This window comes from Alligator mississippiensis, chromosome 5, assembly GCF_030867095.1.
Source record: "Alligator mississippiensis isolate rAllMis1 chromosome 5, rAllMis1, whole genome shotgun sequence".
In the NCBI taxonomy this organism is placed as follows: Eukaryota; Metazoa; Chordata; order Crocodylia; family Alligatoridae; genus Alligator; species Alligator mississippiensis.
Genome location: NC_081828.1, coordinates 47,508,857 through 47,526,648, shown reverse-complemented (window position 1 = coordinate 47,526,648; position 17,792 = coordinate 47,508,857). Strand labels below are relative to the sequence as shown.

Sequence of the window (17,792 nt, the reverse complement as noted above, 5' to 3'; positions counted from 1 at the left end):
CTGTTTGAATTCACAGACGACACTAAGCTGTAGGGAGAAGTGGGCACGCTAGAAGGGAGGAATAGGCTGCAATCGGACCTAGACAGGTTACAGGGGTGAGTGAATGAGAACAGGATGGGTTTCAACACTGACAAGTGCAAGGTGCTGCACCTGGGGAGGAAGAACCAGCAGCATACCTACAGGCTGGGGAACTCCCTTCTTGTCAGTGCAGAGGCAGAAAAGGATCTTGGAGTCACTATTGATGCCAAAATGAAAATGGGCCGACAGTGTGGGGACGCGGACAGGAAGGCCAACCACACCTTGTCATGCATCCACAGATGCATTTCAAGCAGGTTCAAGGAGGTGATCCTCCCCCTCTATGCGACACTGGTCAGGCCGCAGTTGGAGTACTGTGTCCAGTTCTGGGCGCCACACTTCAGGAGGGATGTGGACAGCATGAAGAGGGTCCAGAGGAGGGCCACCTGCACGATCAGGGGGCGGCAGGGCAGGCCTTACGAGGAGAGGCTACAGGACCTGAACCTGTTCAGCCTTCACAAGAGAAGGCTGAGGGGGGATCTAGTGGCCATTTACAAACTGGTCAGGGGGGACCAGCAGGCATTGGGGGGAGTTCCTGTTCCCCCGAGCGCTACCAGGAGTGACTAGAAATAACGGTCGCAAGCTGGCAGAGGGTAGATTCAGGCTAGATATCAGGAGGTGCTACTTCAGTCAGGGCGGCCAGGATCTGGAACCAACTTCCAAGAGAAGTGGTGCTGGCTCCTACCCTGGGGGTCTTTGAGAGGAGGCTGGATGAACACCGTGCCGGGGTCATTTGACCCCAGTACTCTTTCCTGCCATGGCAGGGGGTCGGACTTGATGGTCTGCTCAGGTTCCTTCCGACCCTACCAACTATGAAACTATAACAGCAATAGTTTGTTACCATTGCACTTGTGTTGTATATTTTGAGAGTCAGTAATTATTGCATATCGTTTGGGTGAACAAACCACAATGGAATATTTTGATGTTGCAAGGAAACAGAAAAACATGCTATTAAGATCACGGTGGCTCCCCACCACATTCATCTTGTGCTTCTGGATTCTCCCTGCAAGTAGGAGTTAGGACACAGGAAGCCTGCAATCAGCTGAATGAAGTGCAGGTTCCTATGCTCATGAAAATTCCCAAAAGGGAATTGTCTTGAAGATAGGAAGAAAGACTTCTGGGTAGCCAAGTTACAGAGTCCTGCTTAGGAGCATGACAGAGATGAATCCATGCAATCTGAATCCTTTCTGGACTATATTTAATTCCTGTTTCCATTGGTTTCTTGTCTCCTCAGGGAGATACCTGTGCTGTAATATGGTATGTCTCAAAGCTCTTGGGCTTTCTTCTGATATGACTTTCAAATGTTTTCTTGTTAGACCTTGGAAGAAGTGTTCTCTCGATGCTCTACAAGCCCTATCTATTATGCTAGGATTTACCACCTGAAAGCCTATGTTTTTCTGATGTTGGGTCATGAAGAGCAGAGTCAGTTCTACCTGGAGAAGGGGCTGGAAGTCAGTGACATGTATGGTAACTTTTTGGAGAGGTCCTGGCTGGAGATAAGCGATGTAAGTTCCAAAAATGGGTAACCTATAAACTCTTTTCTTAGGGCATGTGTAGATGACACAGGGGCCCTAAATTGAAGTGGTGGGTTTTTAAAAACACCGCTTCAATTTAGGGTCCTTTAAACCCCCATGTCATGCAGGGGAGGGGAGGGCAAGCTACCGGCAGGCGAAGGTCCCTGGGTTGCAGGGCGGGGCTGGTGCTTCCCTCCATGGCAGTGGTGGCCCCCACACAGGCAGCACTCATTTACAGGCACTTGGCTCAAGCAGTCCTGGGGGACACTGCAGCCGCAGAGGGAAGCACTGGGCCCCCCTGCAGATCAGGCAAGCAGGCTCGGTGGGGGGAATTCAGGCTCACTTCTTCTTGGTGGGGGGGCAGAGCCTGCCTTTCCTGGCTGCTGTCAGGCTGCCTGCACAGGCTTCCTGCAGAGCCCCTGAGCTGCACAGAGCCTGGTGCTTCACTCCGCGGCTGTAGGGCAGCAAACTAAAACTCCTCAGAGGAATTTTAGTTTGCTGTGCCCCAAGTCATTTAAGGCACATTATGCCACCGAATTTACTACAGTGGCTGGAATTAATGCGTAATATGCCACCGATGCATGCAAACACCAACACCATTAAAGCAGTGGAAAAGCGTTTAACCTGCTTTAAAGTGTCATGCATACATGCCCCTTGTTTTGTCTACGCATAGCCTTAGAATTTAGCTGACGTGTTCTCTTGAAAGTGGTTTGTGAGTCCTTGAAAGAAAGTAGAGTTGGGCGCATTTCAGTAACTGCTATGTAGAGAAGCAAAGGGAAGGATTGTGAAAGCAGATGATCCACATCCTGGATGAACTGATGCACATTCTAAGCCCATGTAGGTACTAACTTCCACTGACATTTGTGATATATTTCAAACATCTGGGGGTAGTGTGGCATTTAGGATAGGGCACAGAGGAAGAAATGGAATTGGCACTTGATCCTTCACCCACCACTGTATATACTTATTGACCCACATCACTAGGATTCCCTTCCCACAGTGTGAAATACAACCCCTTCAGGATTCCATGAACTGTGCTACTGATTACCTTATGGGGCAGCTACGTTAAAAAAAAATAACCCCCCCCTTCAAGTCCCCAGTTACATTAAAAAGCAAACAAACCCATACTTGACAAGTACTGCTAGTGAGTGTATCTAAATGTGCAATTAGCATGTAGCAGTAGACATGTGATGGAGGGGCTGGCTGGGGCATGAAGGTGCTACAGTGTGGGGCTGTCTGGCACACTGTAGCACCCTTATGCCCCAGCCAGCCCTGGTCACTTTCTACACATGTGTTTCGGTGCACATAACTCCTCTGTTGTCCAGAACAAGTACTATCCTACAGTACGATCCTACATACACAAATTCACAGAAGCTTAGAGCTGGAAGGGACCTTGTGAGATCATTGGGTCCAACTCCCCTGCTCTGTGCAGAAAGACTGCTGGGGTCAAATAACCCAGTGGAGTTAGTTAGTTTACTGTGCCCTAATACAGATATATGTGTAGATGGTAACGCTTTACTGCAGAGCTAATTAGTCAGCTCCACAGTAAAGCATATGTATAGATGCACTCCAATATCTCCCAGCCAGGGAAGTGAGAGGCAGCCTAAGACCCTCAGATATCTTAGTAGTACAGCATACTTAGGACTTACCTGGATATAACTGGGCTGCTTCTAAGGGTTGTAGATGTAAACAATACTAAATCCAATATTGTTAATAATTTAGTATCATTTGTCATACAGAACCCACTATTCCCAAGAAACATGGCTTTGTGATTTGTTGCTCCCAGAACACAGGCTACAGTGAACTCCTTGATGGTAGCAATTTTGAATGAAGCTGTATACAGGGATCACATTTAGTGGTTAGTTTGTTGCCAGTGCAAATTGCAGGGCTTGAACATGTGCCAGTTACACTTATGTACTTTACATGATTTTTGTACACCAGTGTAAATTATACTTAGAACTGGAGTAGACAGATGAGCAGCTATCTCAGGGCAGTAGGTGCAACCTAGTACTTGCACCTAGGCTGAGTGGGAGCAGATTATAGCTTGAAAAACAGCACTATTGGGTGAACTGTGGAAAGAAGGGGCTGTCCACGGATGTTAACACCTCCCAACCCCCCACAAAAGCACTTTACCAGAAGAAGCAGCACATTATTTCAACCTGACTCCACAGCATCTGTATAAATTGGGTGCTTCAGTGGGGCTTTTTGGTGCTGTTATCTAATAGCTGATTCAAAGCTATTAGATACTCCAAAGCATTTGGAATATGCTTCCAACTGGCAATTTGCAGTACAAGTAAACCAGCAGACAACCAGTGCATGGTAGCATGTGCTTGACCACAACAATCTGTGCAGACAAAGCACGTGGGCCATGTGAAGATAGCCAAGACAGCTGTAGAATACATGAGATACAGTAGTCACCACTGGCTCTGGAAGCAAAAGTACCACTGTCAGTCTAAACAGGCTGATAATCCCTGCTCTAATTTTAATCTGCTCTTGTGAGGCACTATCAGAGTATTTTTCATATACTATAAACCACCTCAGTTTTCTTGGTAGATCTTATTTTCTTTTCCCTTGAGGCAGATTATAACTGTAGGCTATACAGGCAGTCCTTGACTTAAGATGTTTCAAGTTGCAACAAACGGCACTTACATTTATAAATTGACACCCTGTTATGACTTTCTGATGCAGCACCACACCAGTGGACAAGTTTATTGCAGCACCCATCTCCCTGGAGAACATCTGTCTATACATCCTTGGACGCTTTCTTTAAGAAAGCAGACAAGAATCCAGAAAAACCTGCAGCCAAAACTCCTGAGAAGACTCCAGGCAAGAACCCTTCAGAAGTCCAACCAAGAGCCCTTCAAAAAGTCCAGCAAAGTCATGTCAAAGATTTCATAGACATTAGGGCTGGAAGGGACCTCGGAAGATCTTCAAGTCCAGCCCCCTGCACCAGGGGCAGGAAGTCAGCAGGGTTCATAGGATCTCAGCAAGATAAACATCCAAATGTCTCTTGAAGGCGTTCAAAGTAGGTGCTTGAACCACCTCTGGCAGCAGTCTATTCCAGACCTTGGGGGCTTGGACAGTAAAGAAGTTCTTCCTTATGTCCAGCCTGAAAAGGTCATGGAGGAATTTGTGACTATTCGACCTTGTCATCCCTTGGGGCACTCTAGTGAACAGACATTCCCCCCAGATCCTGATGTACACCCCTTTATATACTTGTAGGCAGCCACCAGGTCCTCCCTGAGCCTGTGCTTTTCCAGGGTTAGCGTCCCATAGCTCTCAGCCTCTCATCATAAGGCCTGTTCTCCTGACCTCTGATTATGCACGTGGCTGTCCTCTGCACTCTCTCAAGCTTCTCCACATCCTTTTTGAATTGTGGAGCCCAAAACTGGACACAGTACTCCAGCTGCAGCCTCACTAAGGCTGAGTACAATGGGAGAATGACATCCTGGGATTTGCTTGAGAAGCATCTGTGGATGCAAGCCAGCGTTTTGCTCACTTAACTAGCTGCAGCATCGCATTGATGGCTCATGTTCATCTTGTGGTCAATCCTGACCCCCAAGTCCTTTTCGTCCATAGTGCTAGCCAGCATAGCACTGCTGATCCTTTAAGTATGCTGGAGGTTTTTCTTCCTAAGGTAAAGAACCTTGCATTTTTCAATGTTAAACACCATCAGGTTCTCATCTGCCCATTTCCTGAGCCTGTCAAGGTTGGCCTGAATCGCCCTCCTGTCCCCAGGTGTGGATGCTTTACCCCAGAGTTTGGTGTCATCGGCGAACTTGGCCAGTCCGCTTCTGATACCAATGTCCACATCATTAATGAAGAGTTGAATAGTATAGGCCCAAGGACAGAGCCTTGAGGGACCCCACTGGTCACAGCACACCATGACGTTTGACTTCCATCAACCGCCACCTTCTGGGTCCGATTACGGAGCCAGTTCCCTAGCCAAAGGATCATGGTGAAGCCGAGGCCGCAGTTAGCCAGTTTTGCTAAGAGGTGATCATGGGATACCAGGTCGAAGGCTTTTTTAAAGTCAAGATGTATGACATATATCTCTTCTCCCTTGTCCAAGTGATAGGTCACCTAGTCGTAAAAGGAAATAAGGTTGGTAAAGCAAGACCTCCCTGCAACAAACATGTGCTGGCTATCCTCAGGATGTTGCCATCGGCCAGTCTGTTAAGAATGGCCTCTTTGATAATCTTTTCTAAGACCTTCTTCGGGATAGAGGTCAGGCAGATGGGCCTGTAGTTTGCCGGATCCACTTTCCTCCCTTTCTTGAAGATGGGCACCACATTGACCTTCTTCCAGTCTTCATGCACTTCACCAGAGCGCCAGGAGTTCTGGAAGATCCATGCCAGGAGCTGAGCTATGATGCTCGCCAGCTTCTTGAGTACCCTGGGGTGTAAACTGTCAGGGCTGGCTGACTTGAAGGTATCCAGCCTGTCAAGGTGTTCCTTCACAAGGTCAGCATTGATGGAGGGTAAAGAATCTCCCTTACCCGGGCCTTCCTGCCCCGTAATGGGCAGAGGTGTCCCTTGGGACTGGTGAAAAGCCAGTGTGTAGTACCCGTTTAGCAAGTTGGCTTTTTCCGGGCACCGGTTGTTGGTTGTCCCATCTGGTTAAGCAGGGGTCAAATGTTGCCCTTGCTTTTCCTCCAGCTCCCCACATATCTAAAAAAGGACTTTTTATTGTCCTTGATACTTGTAGCTAGTTGAAGTTCAGTCACAGCCTTGGCTTTCCTGGTTCGCTCCCTGCAGGTCCGGATCAGTGCAGAACATTCCTCCTTGGAGGTGGATCCAGTCCTCCATCCTTTGTAGGTCTTTCTTTTTAGATGCAGGAGGTCCACTAGTTCCCTGCAGGGCCAAGGGGATTGCTGTGCCCTTTTGCTGCCTTTCCTCTGAGATGGGATAGACTTTGCTTGTGCATCCAGGATCACTCCCTTGAGGAGCAACCACTCATCTTGAACTCCTCTCCCCTTTGGGTCGTGTTTCCTTAGGATCTTACTGACAAGCCTCCTGAGCTTGTCAAAGTCAGCTTTCTTGAAGTCGAGGACTTCGGTATTGCTGACTGACTTGCCAGCTTTATGGCGGATGGTGAAGATGATCAGCTCGTGGTCACTGTCACCCAGCTTCCCTTCAACCGTTAGGTCGCTGATTAGGTCGTCCCCTGTTGCCAGCACCAGGTCGAGCAGCGCTTTACCTCTTGTCAGCCTGTAGACTTCTTGAGTCAGATAGAGCTCATCCATGCATGAGAGAAAGCTTTGCAACCGTTCAGATTTGGCCGAGCGCTCTTCCCACAAGAAAGAAGTCCTTCCAAATCAATATGATTGCTATTTACAATACAAATACATTAATGCAGCTACATTACTCATCTATAATTGATTTAATACAAAATTCTGGGTTATTTTTGGTGAAAATAGGGTATTGGGCCTTGGTTCAGGAATCAATCCCCCATTTATAACATTGTTCCTATGGGAAAATCAGTTCCAAGTTACGACATTTTGACTTAAGATGTGGTTTTCAGGAATCAATTGTGTCGTAAGTCCAAGGACTGCCTGTAGTTTGGAATTTAGAAGCTAAGCAAAATTGCTGCATTTGCCTCTCATAGTGAAAAACCTGGCCTAAAAATTGCACTGTGGAGTTAGTATGGAAACAGACTTAAATCTAGTTTGTTTTACCAGGACCTTCTGTTGCCACCCCTCTTCCCCCCACCCCTCATATTCAGTTTTGTCTCGTATTGAGACAAGAAGGGACTGTATCAGTGCAGAACAAGCAGGCAGCATTAAGGCCAAGGGGGACCAAATCCTGGCTTCTCAGAATGAAGCCAGCCAGAAATATAACTTGTCTCTTCACCACTGGAAGAAGGAAAAAAAAACAGATAGCTGGGAAAGCAAACGGCTAACTGCTTGCATTACAAGGACACGTGAGAAGGATAAGGAAGGGATTTGAAATATGGTTTTGGAGAGGTTTTCCAGATTCCCGTGGACATAGCCTCTGTCCTGATTACCCTGGCAAGATCATATTCAAGCTCCCTGTACCTTCCCCCACAAACTTTGGAAGACATGAGTTAGGGACCAGCCCTTACAGTCAGGAGCAGTATCACCCTCACACTAGCAATTCCATCTCTGCTGCAAACAAGGAGAACCGTTCACCAGAGGATAGTATACAACAGTAACTGGCAATATGGGTTGCTCCTCCGTTTCTTTACTTATTTCTGTATAAAGTATTCTGTGCTATTACTAGGGTAACTACTAGAGATGCCCCCTGCACTGTGCCCTGGCTGCCTGCAGTCAGCTGTTGGAGTAGGGGGAGGGAGGGATGGTCAGGAGCCAACCCCCCCCCCCCCCCCCAAAAAACAGCAGCAAATAACAGGGGCACCTATTGGCAGAAGGCCTGAATTACAGTAATAGGGAAGCACCACCTGGTGGCAAAAGAAAGTAATTACAAGTCTTTGAGTCACCGGGTGTTTACACGCCATAAATCCATAGATAAGATGATGTATACGGCGGTGACATAAACTAAACTGTGTTCTAGCAGCTTTAGTTTACTGGGCCAAAAAGACTTTTAAAGCAGTGAGAAATCCTGCTTGTGCAAACACAAATGCAGTTGCAGTGGTGTAAATGAGAAATCTCGTGTCGTGTACAAATGCCCCTGGAGAGATGCAGTTTTACCACCTCTGAGGAGTTTGTATCCTGAGATAAATACCTTGCCATAAACCTTGCTGTACAAAGATACATCTCTGATACATGCACTTCCATTATACTGTCTCTGTAGTGTTAGCAAGAGTAAATCTTCAAGCCAAAGCCACTCACCTAAAGGGTCCCTTAACTTCCTCTTTTAGCCATCCTCCTGGTGGGTTAGAAGAAGCAGAACAGAGTGGTTTGCAGGGGATTCTTGCTTTGCCTCTGACAAACAGGAAGACAGGCAGGAAAAGGAGGTGGTAGTCCTTGGTTGCACTTCCCAACAATGCAACCAGCATTCAGAAGGAAGTTAACTGTGCTTGCTTGAGTAGTAATAGAGAATACTTTCTTAAGCCAAGTCGTACCCAAGGATTAAATTGCTACTTTCCTAATCCTTCTTCCTTCCTATGCAGTGCAGATCATGCAGGCACACAAAAAGAAAAACTAGCATGGCTTTCACCAGCCTTCTTGAACACCTTAGAAAAACAACCCCTGGAGATCCATTTTCCCTCTTGTGTCTTACTTTCCTTTTGTTCTTTGTAGGAGTGGTGGTTCACTGCAAGAGAGCCAATGGAAGACTTATGGCTGAAGACAGCTCCGGACTTTCCCACATGGGAAGGAGACCTGTCAGAAGCAGAAATTAGAAAGTTCCATAGAACCAAATACCTCATGAGGGCACCTGCTCTGGACGTAGACAATCCTTTCCCAGAAGAAAAGTAACATGAAATGGCCTCTTCAAATAGCCTACACTGCTCAGACCAGTAAGCACATACACTATTTCTCTACCACTCATGGAAATGCATGTTCTCTGCAAAGTCCTGTTTTTGCCCTTCTCTTCCTTTGGCAAATTTAGGCAGTATGGTCTAGCTGTTGTGTTCTTAGAGCATTTATCAGCACTGTTTAATAAACTCAGCAGGATCTCAGTCTTTTATAGTAATTTATTTGTGGAACAGAGTCTAGGGGCATAGCCAGTAAGTCTAAATCATTTTCAAATAGAAATTAAAAATAATGTTATATATCTTCTAATTTTAGTTCACTTAGGACCAGTGTTCAGATTCTCTAAATAGCTAATGCAAATGCCCACCCAACACAAAACTTTAGGATATCTCCAGGATATCCCCAGATGGCGCTGTTTGTGTAATTGTAACTTAATAAAATAGATGTAATTTCTTATACATCCTCCTTTGGACGGAGCGCTAGCCTGTCTGTGAAGTTTCTAATTCAGCTGCCTTCAGCTTTGCTTTGGGGAGGTAGTTGTGCTGAGTAGCTCTTTGATGTGTTGATCAGGTAGAATTCCTTCCCTGGAGGTGTCAGACGGCAGGCAGGGAGGTGGAAAAAAAACCAACTTCCTTGTTGTTCTGCAATGAAGTTTAAAATCCAAAATCGGCTAAAATTCAGCATCTTCCATGTTTCAGGGGTGTACTTGTAATACGGCTACCAAGTACACCCCTGAAACATGGAAGATGCTGAATTTTAGCCGATTTTGGATTTTAAACTTCATTGCAGAACAACAAGGAAGTTTTTCCACCTCCCTGCCTGCCGTCTGACACCTCCAGGGCAGGAATTCTACCTGATCAACACATCAAAGAGCTACTCAACACAGCTCACAAAGACACTCTCATGGACCCAGAGGGACAGCCTTCCATTTTCAGCTCCCTCTGTGCAAAAATGAAGTTTATTTCCTACCTATGGGGACATTTTACCATCTTGTACCATCTACACTTTTCCTACAGCCTGACGAAGGGACTTTGATCCCAAAAGCTTGCAGAAAAGGACAATTTTCTTGCCATTTTCCACTTGGTCTAATAAAAGGTATCATTTTGGAACCAAGAGTTCTAGTTTTTTGTATGTCTGGTAATTTCATGTACTTTGTAATTCAGTTGTCAGCTGTCTTGTGTAATGAATGCCTTTTCACAGCAGGTGTTGCTGCAGAGCCTGACATGGGAGCCTGACATGGATCAATGTTTTTCTGCCTACAGATCATTCCTTGCTCCTTAATAAGTGAATTAATTTAATTAAAAGTAATTTTTTGTACTGAATCCTGTTTCTGTTAGTAGACTTGAAATGTCCTCTACCTACAGCTACAAAGCATGTTGGTGTCTTGAAGAGTGGGCAGCTTGAACTATGCCAGGCACCCTCGAGCACAAGCCCCCCATTTTTTAATGGGAAATCCTCTTGCGGTTAAACAACTGGTGTTCCTTACTGAAACGCATTGACAATAGTGTCCTCTGTGTACTGCTGGTGTCCAGTTTGACACAGCTGACCCCGTATCTTAATTGTTGCTCTTGACACTGGCGGACCCTGTTCTCCCTCTTAATGTTTCCTGATCTAAACTACCACGCAGAACCGTTTTTATGGATCCATTTCCCTCAGTGCTGGTAAATGTGCTTTGCTCGGCGATACATATTCGAAAATGGTCCCTGACATTGGGTTCTGCTAGGTACTGCTGGTGTCCAGTTTAGTGCTGCTGACCTGTCTTACCTGGTGTTCCTGACACTTTTAGACCTAGGCATCCCTCTCACTGTTTCCTGATTTCGCCTGCCCAGCCATATCTCAAGATTAAAAATTCTCTGTAATAGATTTTCAGTGTCTTGCAGCACCCCCTGCTTTTTAGAGACACCGTCAGTGGTAATATATATTGTCCACTCACCAGAACACTTCTGTGCCTAAACCACAAATTAAGGCTTTGTAGATTACGGTATCTTACTTTGTACACTCCCAAAACTTTTAAGCATTCCCAGTGTCACAGCCCCAGCTATGCTCCACACCCCAACATTGAAATTCCATGCTGTACCCCCCCAGACAGCACACACAAACCATTTGCCCCATCCCCTCAAGGGACACCCACACATCCCCAACAGCTGCCAGCCACAAGGCATTTGCCAATGACTGCATTGATTGTAGACATACAAAAATGTAAAGGAATGATAATTTATTTTCTTGTTAAATTGTAATCTAAAGTAATATCTCATTTGGGCCTCTTTTTCTGATGCAGTGACTGTTCTGTGGGAAGTGAGAAGAGATTTTAGTTTCCCCCCCACCTTTACAGCAGATTTCCCCAGCAATATGTCCCCAAGCCTTCTGTGAAAATACCTATGTACTTGGTGCCGCTAAGCATCCATCAGGAGGGGTCTGTTGAATGTGTCTGCAGTCAAGTGATGCACAGCTGGAGGGCAATTGTGAGAGAGACAGCATTTAGCCTGACATGTTCATACCTACGCTTCCCTATTACCATATCCACAAGCTCCCCCCGCCCCCTGCAGTGGAACGCTTACCAACAGCTTGTGTTCCCGTCCTCGCTGCTGATGGTGGTAGGGCTGAGGCAAAGCAGCGGGGGTTGGGATACGGCCGCACCACATTCAGTGGCTGGAAAATAAGCATGGGTGGTGCGGTAATGAGCACTGTAGGTGGCAGGGGCATCAGGAGGATCTGATGATGGAAGGGTGTAGGCTGAATGGGACCAGACTAGGGGCCAGGTTGGGGTGAGAGAATGGGGGGGGGCTGACCTCAGAACCCTGACATGGGTGTCTGGCCAGTACTGTGTGGGTCACCTTCCACGCTGGCAGCCCATGTCGTAATGGCTCCCGGTCTCACAGCCAGCCCCCCCTCGCCTTTTTTAAATCCATTTCTCCCTCCCACCACCCTCTTTTTACCATCATGTCCCTTTGTGTTAACAAAGGGGTGGTGCTCAGCAACACATTTATTCACCTGAACCCTGACCTCGTGGTCTGGTGGGTCCTTCGTGGCTCCTGTTCCATGTTGGCAACCCATGTTTTTGCAGGAGTCCCACTCACAGCCACAAACTAGGCACCCTCTCAATTTTTTTAGCCTCTCCTGCTAGCACCCTCCTTTTAGAATCAGGTCTCTCATCAGCAAGCCTGTGACCAGGGAGCCAGCGAACAGGGACTGTCAACAGGAGTAGTTTCCAGGCAGTTCACAGACCAGTTTGTGGGCAGGAGTGGAGCTGTACGCCCACTCCCTCTGTAAGGGCGCGCTGGCATTCGCGCAAGGTGGGCGTGCAGAACGAGCCAGGTCGGAGACTTCACCAGGGAGGAAAGGAGGACACTTTGCTCTACAATAATGGTGAGTACATGGCGGACTGCCAGGGCCCTGGCACAGGTGGTGCTGCCCGCCCGGGGCTCCTCTGCGGCCTCCACCCAGACAGAGCCCATGGGGGGGCTTGAGCCACCCTCCTCCCGTCTGTGGGGGCTGCCTGGCGGGGCCCCAGGGGCCTGGTGGGGGAGGGGGCAGCGGGAGTTCCCTCGCCTGTCCCACATGTGCCCACCTTCGGGCCTTGGAGGAGCAGGTGAGGGAGCTCCAGGCTGAGGTCAGCAGGCTGCAGAGGATTAGGGCGGCCAAGGATGAAATTGTTGGATACTTTCATTTGCTGCAGGGTCAGGAACCTAGAGGAGAAGCCACTCGGGAGGGACCCACCACAGAGGTATGGCAGACGGTCACCTCCAGAGCCAGGGCTATTCATGGTACCTCAGTGTCAGCTCCCCAGGTACAGGTGGAGAACAGGTACAAGGCCCTGGCAGCCATGGAGGAGGAGTAGGAGAGGATGCCTCCAAGGGAGCCAATGCCACTCCAAGCACGGCACAGGCCAAGAGCTACTGGAACATCAAGGCAAAGAGACGCTGGGTCCTCATCATCGGCGATTCCAGCCTGAGAGTAACGGAGAGGCCCATCTGTCACTCTGACCCCATGGCATGTGAGGTTTGTTGCCTGCCTGGAGCTTGGATTCAGGATGTCACAGAGATGATCCCAGACCTCATCTGACCCTCTGATTAATACCCCATGGTCCTCATCCATGTGGGAACGAATGACGTGGGCGGGGCAACCCAGACCGCATCATGAGAGACTACAAGGCTCTGGGGCAAAGCTCAAGGAGACAGAGGCACAGGTGGTTTTTTCTTCTATCCTTCTAGTGAGCAGACGCAGATGGCGCCATGAGAAATGCATCAGCAAGGTCAACCGGGTGCTTGGGAGCTGGTGTTACCTGGTGGGCCTTGGGTTCTTGGACCACGACCCACATTTCCGCATGGAGGACATGCTTGGGCGGGACGGAATTCATCTCTCCCCAGAAGGTAAGCGTGTTTTTTCTTCCAAGATGGCTGATCTCATACAGCAAGCTTTAAACTAGGTTCGCCAGGGGATGGGGACGCAGAGAAACACGAGGACGCTTCGCTGTCAAGCCAGGTGACAAGCACAGGTAGTACCCAGGTAAGTGACCGGGGCCAGGGCTGGCTTAGGAACAAGGGGGCATCACAGGCACCACAGGAGGCCTCAAATGCCTCTACACAAATGCTCAAAGCATGGGGAATAGGCAAGAGGAACTCGCCCTCCTGCTAGCTAGCAAAAACCCAGACCTAGCGGGGCTCACGGAAACCTGGTGGGATTCTACCCACGACTGAGCAGTGGACATAGAGGGATACAGGCTGTACAGGCGAGACAGAGCAGGGAAAATGGGGGTGGGGGTGTAGCGCTATATGTCAAAGCTACACATCCTCAATAATCAGGATGGGATCAGAGGAGGGGCAAAATGAGGTGCTCTGGGTAAGAATGCAAGGGGGTTGCGGAGAAAGGGACTTGATAGTGGGCGTCTACTACAGACCGCCTCACTAGGGGGACAAGCTGGACCTGGAAATGTCAGGTCAGCTCTCAGAGGTTGTAAAGTGAAGGGATGTGGTTGTCATGGGTGACCTAAACTACCCAGACATCTGCTGGAAGGAGCAGTCAGCCAGGTCTGACTGCTCATGTAGGTTTCTAGCTGGGATACAGGACCTCCATCTAACCCAGGAGGTGCATAGTCCCACCAGGGTAAATGCATTGCTGGACTTGGTCCTTGCTACGGGCAAGACCTGGTGAGGGATGTGCGGGTACTCGACCACCTGGGGACATTGATTATCGCCTGCTGGAATTTACTATCCAGCGCAGGGTGGTGAAAGCGAGCAGCAAGGCAGAGGTCCTCGACTTCAGGAGGGCCGACTTCTGTAAGCTAAGAAGGGTAGTAGGAGAGGCATTGGGGTCTTGGAGCTTCAGTGAGATGGGAGTCCAAGATGGGTGGTTGTTCAAGGAGATGATCCTCCAAGCTCAAAGGGAGTCAGTCCCAATGTGCACCAAGGGGGACAGGAGTGCTAAGAAGCCCCCATAGCTCAGCAAAGGCATCCAGGGATGCCTGAGGGCAAAAAAGGAGGTGTACAAACAGTGGAAGCAAGGAGCTATCACCAAGAAGGATTACGCCTCCGTTGCTCAGGACTGCAGGGAGGCTGTTAGGAAGGCCAAGGCAGAGATGGAGCTAGGGCTAGTGACCAGAATTAAGGATAATAAAAAGTCCTTTTTCAAATACACAGGAAATAAGAAGAAGGCACTGGGTAATGTGGAGCCCCTACAGTACAGGCTTGGCAATTTGGTGATTGCGGCAAACGAAAAAGCTGACCTCTTTAACGAATTCTTTGCCTCCATATTCCTGAACAGGGACCGGGACATTTCCCCCACTAGAATTGCAAATGGACCCAGGGGAGGCACCGCCATGCCTAGGGTCAGGGACGACTTAGTTAGGGAACTTTTGAAGGGGCTGGACACATTTAAATCCGCAGGTCCAGATGCTCTTCACCCAAGGATGCTGAGGGAATTGGCAGGGATCACAGTGGGGCCCCTGGCATGGCTCTATGAGCATTCGTGGGGCACTGGCCAGGTACCAGAGAATTGGAAAAGGGCCAATGTGGCTCCCATTTACAAGAAGGGGAGAAAGGAGGACCCCGGCAATTATAGGCCAGTCAGTCTTACCTCGGTCCTTGGGAAGACCTTTGAGAAAATTATCAAGGAGCACATCTGCAAGGGCCCAGCAGGGGAGGTAATGCTCAGGGGCAACCAACATGGGTTCACTGAAAGCAGGTCCTGCCTGACTAACGTGGTTTCTTTCTATGATCAGGTCACAAAGTCCTTGGACGAGGGTGTCGGGGTGGATGTTGTCTTCCTGGACTTTAAGAAGGCCTTTGACATGGTTTCCCACCACATTCTCTTAAAAAAATTAGGCGACTGCAGCATTGATGCCTACACAGTCAGATAGGTGGCAAATTGTCTAGATGGTCGCACCCAGAGAGTGGTGGTGGATGGGCCATTTTCGACCTGAGGAGATATGGGCAGTGGAGTCCCCCAGGGCTCGGTCCTGGGGCCTAAACTGTTCAACATCTCTATCAGCAATCTGGATGTGGGTGTGGAAAGCACGCTGTCCAAATTTGCTTATGACACCAAGCTGTGGGGCGAGGTGGGCACGCTGGAGGGGAGGGACAGAATCCAGCTAGATCTAGACAGGTTACAGAGGTGGGCGGATGAGAATAGGATGGAATTCAATGCAGACAAGTGCAGGGTACTGCATCTAGGGAGAAGGAACCAGCAACACACGTATAGGCTGGGGAACAACCTTCTAGTAAAAACAGTGGCAGAAAGGGATCTTGGAGTCATTGCTGACTCCAGGATGAACAAGCCGCCAATGCGAGGAAGCATTCAGTAAGGCTAACCACACCTTGTCGTGCATCTACAGACACATCACAAGCAGGTCCAGGGAGGTGATCCTTCCCCTCTATGTGTCATTGGTCAGGCTGCAGTTGGAGTACTGCATCCAGTTCTGGGCACCGTGCTTTAAGAGGGATGTGGCTAGCATTGAGAGGGTCCAGAGGAGGTCCACTTGCATGGTCCAGGGGCAGCGGGGCAGGCCCTATGAAGAGAGGCTAAAGGGCCTGAACCTATTTAGCCTTCACAAGAGAAGGCTGAGAAGGGATCTGGTGGCCGTTTATAAACTCACCGGGGGGACCAGTGGAAATTGGGGGAGGCTCTGTTCCCCTGGGCACCACCCAGGGTTACTAGGAATAATGGCCACAAATTGTTAGAGAGAAAGTTCAGGCTGGACATCAGGAGACATTACTTTACAGTTAGGGCTGCCAGGCTCTGGAATGGGCTCCCAAGGGAGGTGGTGCTCTCTCCTACCTTGGGGGTCTTCAGGAGGAGGCTGGACAGATATTTGGCTGGGGTGATATGACCCCGGCACCTGTTCCTGCCTGGGGCAGAGGGTCAGACCTGATGATCTGTTTAGGTCCCTTCCAACCCTAAGTACTATGATAGCACTAATATTTGTTGCACGCAGCACTACATGTCTTCCCCTTCACACTGCCCAAACTAGCCATCCCTTGCACTGTCTCCTCATCTCTCCTGGCCAGGATTGTCTCGACCCAGCCTGGCCCAAGAATGACCCCAGGTAACCCGGGGTCATTCTGGTGCAAAACCCAGATACTTTCAGTGCCCTGTGTCTGGTTGTGCAAGTTTGCCCAGGCATGAGAGAGTTCAGAGGAGAGCCATGAGCATGATCAGAGGGCAAGCGAACAGGCCTTATGATGAGAGGCTGAGAGCCATGGGACTCTACACCCTGGAAAAGTGCAGGCTCAGGGAGGACCTGGTGGCTGCCTACAAGTATATAAGGGGTGTACATCAGGATCTGGGGGGAATGTCTGTTCACCAGAGCGCCCCAAGGGATGACAAGGTCAAACGGTCACAAACTCCTCCAAGACTGTTTCAGGCTAGACATAAGGAAGAAATTCTTTAATGTCTGAGCCCCCAAGGCCTGGAACAGACTGCTGCCAGAGGTGGTGCAAGCACCTACTCTGGACTCCTTCAAGAGACATTTGGATGTTTATCTTGCCGGGATTCTTTGACCCCAGCTGACTTCCTGCCCCTGGAACAGGGGGCTGGATTCGATGGTCTTCTGAGGTCCTTTCCAGCCCTAATGTCTATGAAATCTATGAAATTTGGTAGCAGACAGGGTTTCGCTGAAAAATAGGATTCTCTCAGCATTATGCATTCTCACTCAGTGTCTGAATTAAGGGGTTCCCGGGGTCCCCCCAAAGCCAGAGATGACAGCAGGCAAAGCAAGCCCTAACAGTTCCCCTTGCAACTGGCCAACCTTGGCCACCCTGTTTTCTGAGGTCTCTGTAGCCTGCACCCACTTTTGGGAAGTGGGTCCCCCCATCACTGAAAAATGGGGTTCTCTCAGCATTATGCATTCTCACTCAGTGTCTGACTTAAGGGGTTCCTGGGGTCCCCAAAAGTGTACAGTGGCATGCATCCTGGCCATGCAAGTATTGGTCCTGCACACACTGCCAGACCTCTCCCCAACCCAACACACAGGGCTTGCAAGCAGCTGTGCAAGAAATGGAGTTCCCTCCTCACTAGCCACTTGCAATTGCTGTTCAATTTTTGGGTCTCCAGGGTCCCCCCGGTTCTAGAGTTGCCCTGAGGCAAAGTGACCCTTAAAAATGGCTCCCCTTGAGACTGCCCAACTGTTCACCCCCCCCCCCCCCCAACCCCGTTTCCTGAGTTCTCCCTAGCTGGCACCCCATGTTTGGAAACCAGGTCACTCTTCAGTGAAAAATAGATTGACATGGAATGCGAACCAATCAGACCACTAGGGCACCCTCTCCTGCGGCCAGTTCCAGTGCTCCCACCTCTCCTGCCACACCGGCCACAGG

General features: G+C 49.1%; 1 protein-coding gene across 1 annotated transcript in view; it reads left to right on the top strand.

The window, feature by feature from the left end:
• Window positions 1-9,550, top strand: part of ADCY10 (adenylate cyclase 10) — an 81,142-nt gene extending 71,592 nt beyond the window's left edge. Inside the window, exons 35-36 of the mRNA XM_059727659.1 lie at window positions 1,392-1,580; window positions 8,812-9,550. Coding sequence (XP_059583642.1) covers window positions 1,392-1,580; window positions 8,812-8,988 — 366 coding nt within the window. The 3' untranslated portion in view covers window positions 8,989-9,550. The remainder of the gene's footprint in view (window positions 1-1,391; window positions 1,581-8,811) is intronic.
• Window positions 9,551-17,792: the final 8,242 nt, after the last annotated feature.